The 7,500-nt window shown below is 34.3% G+C and overlaps 1 protein-coding gene across 1 annotated transcript in view; it reads right to left on the minus strand.

The window, feature by feature from the left end:
• Nucleotides 1–7,500, minus strand: part of LOC144975289 (uncharacterized) — a 35,555-nt gene that overhangs the window by 16,427 nt on the left and 11,628 nt on the right. The window contains exons 11-15 of the mRNA XM_078919235.1: nucleotides 7,481–7,500; nucleotides 6,678–6,840; nucleotides 5,535–5,571; nucleotides 3,199–3,263; nucleotides 1–151 (exon numbers count right to left, since the gene is read on the minus strand). The exon at nucleotides 1–151 is cut by the window's left edge and continues 61 nt beyond it; the exon at nucleotides 7,481–7,500 is cut by the window's right edge and continues 44 nt beyond it. Of these exons, the coding sequence (XP_078775361.1) occupies nucleotides 1–151; nucleotides 3,199–3,263; nucleotides 5,535–5,571; nucleotides 6,678–6,840; nucleotides 7,481–7,500 (436 nt within the window). The remainder of the gene's footprint in view (nucleotides 152–3,198; nucleotides 3,264–5,534; nucleotides 5,572–6,677; nucleotides 6,841–7,480) is intronic.

A 7,500-nucleotide genomic window follows, 5' to 3' on the forward strand; every position in this document is an offset into this window, starting at 1 on the left:
TTGTTGATGGCAATGATGGTGATGCTGTTGTTGTTGTTGTTGCTGCTGCTGTGCTGAAGGGGATGATGACTGTGAATGTCTTCTTTCTGGAGTACTATATCCTTTAGTCAACGGGGATGAGGGCTTTACAGAACCAACTCTATGCTGTGGTCTGGAGAGAGAGAGAGAGAGAGAGAGAGAGAGAGAGAGAGAGAGAGAGAGAGAGAGAGAGAGTTATATATATATATATATGAGCCAAGGTCAAAAGGTGCCCGCCTGATACCAGTGTTAAGAAAATTTGATTTTTACTTAATTATGGGCTGTTTTCATTGGGTTAATGCTTGTAATCAATTGATAATATGAAGAAGAGATAAAATTAGATAGCTCAACATACTCTGTTCAACAGAATATGAAATAAACAACTTGAAAGTCAAATTTGAATGCTGTTTGGCATGTGCTTACAACGAGGTCAACGCATCACCTTTTTAGAAATCATGTAGAAATTAAATGTGATGTTTTAGCTCACGTGATTTAAATTTGACTAATAGTATAAAGTCAAAATTTACTTTTAAACGCAATTGCAGTATATTACATATCTGATTAAGTTTCATATAGAGTTCTTAAAAAGTTGGTGTTGCTTGTGACCTTTGGTGTCATCAAACACTGCACAATACTAAGACTCGACACGAAACTTTAAAGCTCATTTTTAATGTTTATAAAATCTTTTATTATGAGAAAAAAGGATATATTTACTATCTGAATTCAAATCTTGGAGTAAATGTATACCGTTTTGCCGATATTGAGGTTTATTGGTTTTGGTGTCATTTGTCACAAGCAACACGGCATGCGTGAACACGTGGAAGTTTGTTTCGTTAAATGGCGATTCGCAATTTTGATCCACCCTTCTTACCAGTCTTTGAAGTGCAGCACTTTCATTTGCCTTTCCAGCGTGGCTCCAGGCAGAAAAGGTAAGTTGAACTTTGGTGTCATCGCTATTTTACATTGTCACAAGCAACACTTGATATTGGATATTACAAAGTGCCACCAAAAAATTATGTTTTCAGCTGTTATTCTATTTACAAATATGATATTATGACATCTCACATAAGACTGATTTTGACACAACTAATTATTTCCTTGTAATTCAAATTTTTTTATGTTTCAGGGTTGTATCAATCAAGAAAAAGACAAAACTCAAGCTTTTGACGAATCCAGATAAAAGAAGGGTTGTCAAGAAATTTGATTTGATTTACTATTAACACACTAAATTACTACAAACTAGCAGATTTGAGCAGTAGGGCGGATGTTACGGTATGGTTACATGACTTCATTACCATGGCTGATAATTATCTAATGTTTGTTTGACTTCTGGTACTTTTTGTGATCATTGGTGTCATTGGTTAAAATGTCACAGGTGACACTTAAGTTTGAAGTTTCTAATGTATTTCTGTTTTCATGTTCTTCAAAGCTTGAAATGGCATTGAATTACATTTTAACAGGCTATATTACATGTGTTCAGTTGCTATTCTTGATTTATTGAGGCAAAATTGCGTTCTAGTGCCGATTTTGACCAAAGTAATAGCAACAATAGTATTACTAATATCTAAGCATATTTCCAAATTGCAAGTATTTAGTCTCTTAAAATCTTATCGAATTTCATTTTAGAATAGGTTATTGTGCTTTTTTGACTGAAAATAATGATGTATTATGGACGAAAGTGTGATTTGGTGTTGCTTGTGACATAAGTAATGGTGTCACCGGTCTTATGTCACAAGTCACATTCAGATGCTCTAATTTCCATGTATATTTCTATTTTTGAAGTCTTTGGTTTCTGAAATATATTAAATTCCATATTTAACTGTGGTTATTACACTGGTTTGACTGAAATTAATGATTTATTGTCGAAATTGCAATTTGGTATTGCTTGTGACATAAGTAATGGTCTCATCGGTCTAATGTCACAAGTGACACAATGTCGCTAAATAAGATATGCTTTGGTCACATTATTTCCCAACATTTTAATCCAAAAGTTTCTGAACATTGCTGGTAATAAGCATATGCAATATTGTTGTTGTTGTTAATGCACAAATATTTTTATGAAATAATATATTTGCATTCTATGTTGCTTGTGACCGATGACAACAAAAAGCAACATTTTCTCCAATAGTTGGTATTATTATTGTACTATGATTGTTGTTGATTGTGTCTTTTTGTCTATAACTTACTAAATAAAGTTTGATACTCAACAAAAATCATTTGGTTATTGAGTTTTTTGTCTCATTTTGGTGTCACCGGTCACAGGTGACACCAGCAACCTATAGGTATTGTTGACGATATTATGCTGCGTTAGACCTTAAAGTTATCTAAAGGGCCTTTGATTCATGAAGTAAAGGGTTTTTGCTACACATATAGAAACATGAATGGACTATTATGTCACTTTTATTTTGAGAAAAAAAATTGGCACCTTTTGACCTTGGCTCATATATATATATATATATATATATATATATATATATATATATATATATATATATATATATATATATATATAAAACAAAGAGGGTCATTGTAAGTATAATTTATCGGTTTATTTATATAGGAATTTGTATAGGAATTCATAACCTATCGGATAAATAGAGTGATAGATAAATACATGTATAAAGAAAGAAAGAGGAACTGTATCTAAAAAAGGAAAGAAATACATAAATCAATAAGCACATTAAGAATCAATAAAAACAAATGAAAAATAAGTAAATAAATGTAAAAATAACCTAACAATCCACTCTATTTAGCGCAAATCTATGATTTTCATCTTATAATGCTTGATTCATTGAGTATTGAATCTCCAAATGCTTGATTCATTGAGTATTGAATCTCCAAATGCTTGATTCATTGAGTATTGAATCTTCAAATGCTTGATTCATTGAGTATTCAATCTCCAAATGCTTGATTCATTGAGTATTGAATCTCCAAATGCTTGATTCATTGAGTATTGAATCTTCAAATGCTTGATTCATAGAGTATTGAATCTTCAAATGCTTGATTCATAGAGTATTGAATCTCCAAATGCTTGATTCATTGAGTATTGAATCTCCAAATGCTTGATTCTTTGGGTATTGAATCTCCAAATGCTTGATTTATTGAGTATTGAATCTCCAAATGCTTGATTTATTGAGTACTGAATCTTCAAATAGTGATATTTATTAAATAAAAACTCACCTTGTAATTAAAGAGAAAGACTCCGATGCAATTTCTTTTAAAACTTTAAAACAAAAGAACATCACCTGCAATACGAAATGACAGAAGTGACCAAGTATTTAAATTTAAAACTGTTTTATCAAATTAATTTTTTGTGACACAATGCTGTCTTCCTGAAACCAATAGAAATGTATCAAATATTTATCCGCTTTCAAACCGATCCGACATTTTTGTTGATAAAGCAAACTGTATGAAGGTTGGGTTTTTAAAATGTATTTTCTGCAACATTCTTTTCATTTCTTCCAAGTGGGTTTAATCAGTATCAGTTCAGCCTCTAACTCTCTGGCTTCTCTGTCGAACATACAATAACTGGATACTAAAGTAATGTATTACTGGCCCCCCGGAAATATGCAAAAAAATATCCCAAATTATGCGAGAGAAATTGCAAATTATGTGGGGGAAAAAGGCAAATTATGCAAGGGAAATTACAAATTATGCAAAACAAGAAAAAATTAATAAATAGCTGTCTAAATTTTTCCATTGCTTTATTTACATTATTTAACCAATTCAAAATTAAAGAACTACAACGCAAATTCAAAACTTAATTTTTTTGTTGTAGCACAGAAAAGCTCGATGTCGCAGAGACGATGTGCTAAGACTCCTGCGCCTGTCTGACAATATCAGATTGTAAACAGAAAAACTGCGCTCAGCATCAGCGCTGTTGATCGTGGTGTATATGTATGTACCACTTGGCACAAGCAGCCAAAGCTGGCACTTCATCAGAAATGGACTGCCAACAATGTGGCGCGTCAACAGAAGAGGTGATGGAGTTCTTCACCGCGAGGGGCCCAAGCTGCCGGGTGTACCTCTTGATCTCCTCCTCGGTACAGTTTTCAGCTTTGTGAGGCTCTCAAGTTGATCCGAAGGTGGAGACAGGAGCAGCTTAGCAGGGTAGATCTCAAGAAGACAAATCAAATCGTACACTTGGAATCAGGGTTGCCAGATTAATTTCAGGCATTCTGCCAACTGGATTTTAAAAATCTGCCAAATACCACAAAAAACTGCCAAACCGTAATATTTATAGTACCCCCTTTGAAAACTCATCAGTTTTGTTAAACAAAAAATTCTCCAGGCCGATGTCATAATTTTTTTTTTCATTTCCCACGTTAAAAAAAATCAATAATACATAAAAATTGCCATGGAAAACGTGGAGTAGACCTATACATTCATCCCTAGGCCTCGGAAAATAAAATCTGCCAAACTGCCAAACCGATTTTTCTCTGCCAGACGACTTCAAATTCTGCCAAAAAAGGACATTTGGCAGAAAATCTGCCAAATTGGCAACCCTGCTTGGAATTGGAATAGCCTCCCTTTAAAGTTAAATGGAAGTCACTGTCACGTATTTGGGAACATCGTCGGACTTTTTCGGTTTCATTTTTCTTCATACAATGGTCATAAATTCACGCTAAAAAACATATATTGCATAATTATGCGGTAAAAGGTGAATTATGCGGCCGCATTGCGGTAAGTGGCAAATTATGCGGCCGCAGCGCGGCTGCATCGGTCGCGTTTTCCTGGGGGGCCAGGTATTACATTTGGCAAAAATTAATCTGTGACAAAAAAAAAGCAACAAAAAAAAAAATAAAAAGTCATTGGGTCAGAGGAGGCGGAATTTATCCCAATATTTTTAGAGTTAAACTGACAGTAACAATTGATAATGATAAATGAGAAATGCGCAGCATAATTTCCATTTTGTGTCATACAAGTTGCCTGTTAGAAGCCCTCCTTTAGTACTAGCAATCTTACAATATTCCCTCATTTCCCACAAACATGATCAGATTCACACCCACCCGAGTGGAATGAGGTAAAGTGTATACATTGTCTAACCCAAAGACACAGTCCCTGATCAACATTGCTCAATGTTGTTAACTTGTATGTCTAGGTGGTCTAGTGGAAAGACACTCACCTTCGAATCAAAAGGACCAGGGTTCGAGTCCCAATCTGAGCGGTGCATAGTTGCATTCTTGGAAAAGGCACTTTTACTCACATTCTCTCACCATACTCAGGTGTAAAATGAGAACCTAGCTGTGAAAAGCATTGTCTCTGTCAAGGCGTCATGTCTCGTCCTACATGTTAAGTATTGCTGTTGGCTAGGGACCCCTTGTAAAGCGCTTTAAGCACATCTAGTGTATATTGCGCTATATAAAAGCTCAAGTTTTAAAAAAAAAACAAAATGACATTTTTTATTTTTGGTCAATCTTTTCATAATTCACTAAAAGAAAGGACGCTTGAGTTCACTCCAATATACAAGACATGAAACAGACATTAACAATTGAATTCTATCCTTCAAAACCTACCTCTTCATCGTTGTTAAGCCTGTCAGGTAAGTCATGACTGAAAAATAAAAAGAAAGAAATTTTGTTTTGTTTTTAAGGGTTTTACGGCGCTTGCAACACATTAAGGTCATATCAGCGCCAGTAAAAAGGAAGAAAATGGGATAGTCGAAAGTTCTAGAATTACAATTAAAGCATCCAAGAGAGAGAGAGAGAGTAAGACAAAGGGGAATTGGGAACAAATAGGGATCAGATGTAGATTCCAAGAGCATACCATCAATGTACTTAGTCTGATATCACCTATAAGTCTCACCAAGACACAAGCACAAGATCCAACAAAGAGGAATACACTCAAATGCTTACATTTCATTATACAATAAAAATAACAAATATAATAATACATAACAGAGAGAGAAAAAAAATATCATCTCCCAAAACAATAACTATGCATTTGACTGTTTCCCTCCCAGCCAAGGACTCGGGCCAGGGTTGGGACAAAACCAAGCAATCCCATACCAAGACAAAGACAGAAAGCATGTTGGAAAACATATATAAGGGGATAGAAGACACAGTATGTACATCCCTGCCCGCTATGGGAGGTCAGGATCCCCATCGAGAAAAAGAAAGAAAGAAACGATGGAAAACAAAATATAAATGTATATTTCTTTTGATATCATGTGACATCTAAATAAAGAACGCTTAAAGTATATTTTATGAGACTGGAAGCGTTCTATCAACTTTTGAAATAGCTATAGAACCTTTGAAAGCTGTGCATGGACATAGTTTCCAGTATTGAAATGACATTTTGTTGACAAGATGTGATTTTTTAATAATAATAATAATAATAATAATAATAATATAATAATAATAATAATAATATATATAATAAATAATAATAATAAATAATATAATAAACTGCTGATGATGATGATGCTGAGTGATGATGATGATGATGATGATGATGATGATGATGATGATGATGGTGATGATGATGATGATGATGATGATGATGATGATGATGATGATGATGATACAATACAATGCTGTAAGAACGGTTGGGTATTCAGCTATAATCATATAGATTATAGGAGAAATCATGATTTGTAAAAAAAAAATCAGTTTGCTGTACGAAGATTAATAAGTCATGACATGGTAATCAACACCTACCCAAAGAGGTACCAGTCATATCCTAGGGTAAGATACAACATTTCTGTAGGTTTCAGTGAATTGTGTATCAGGCCATCTGCCCACAATGATAACCTTAACAATGACACAAAGAGTGGAGTGCGGTCCCAACCCGAAATGCAGTGGATCAGAAGACCAGTGGAAGCTGTGGAAGAAAGATGTGATGAAATTCTATTGTGCTTAAGATGTGATCTAGGGGTATGGCACTTGTCTTTGGATCGGAAGGTCCTGGGTTTGCGACCTGTTCTGAGTGCCGCATAGTTGAGTCCTTGGAAAAGGTTCTTTGCCCACATTGTCTCACTGTACTCAGGTTTAAAATGAGTACCTGGTCGTTAATAGTGTTGTTTATATCCAAAAAAAAAATGTAATATCACTTAACAGGCATTATGTCTCGTGCTTTATGTTAAGTGTTGCTGTTGGCTGTGGAACCCTTGTAAAGCACATTGAGCACATTTAGTGGATATTGCTCCCTATAATCGCTCAAATTTTTGTTGTTCTTTTTTTTCTTTCTTAATAAATTATTCAACCATCATTGCATATTTGGGTTGTATAAGAGCATGGATGATAATAGAAATGTACAGCTCTAGTCTCTTCCATATTAGATGTTACTGATACGTAATTATTCCGTTTACATACTTGACAAAAAACATTGATAGTGCACAGAAGTAATTAATTTCCCTGTACTTCACCAATTTTTTTCAGGCTCACATGAAACAAAAAGAAAGTTCAATGTGAACAAATGTTCATTACAATGCAATATTATGTGTGTCTTAAAGAGTCCATACCTTCTTTGACGTGTTTAAGC

This window comes from Berghia stephanieae, chromosome 6 (genome assembly GCF_034508935.2).
Source record: "Berghia stephanieae isolate SIO BIC M18660-M18661 chromosome 6, UCSD_Bste_1.3, whole genome shotgun sequence".
Taxonomy (NCBI): Eukaryota; Metazoa; Mollusca; class Gastropoda; order Nudibranchia; family Aeolidiidae; genus Berghia; species Berghia stephanieae.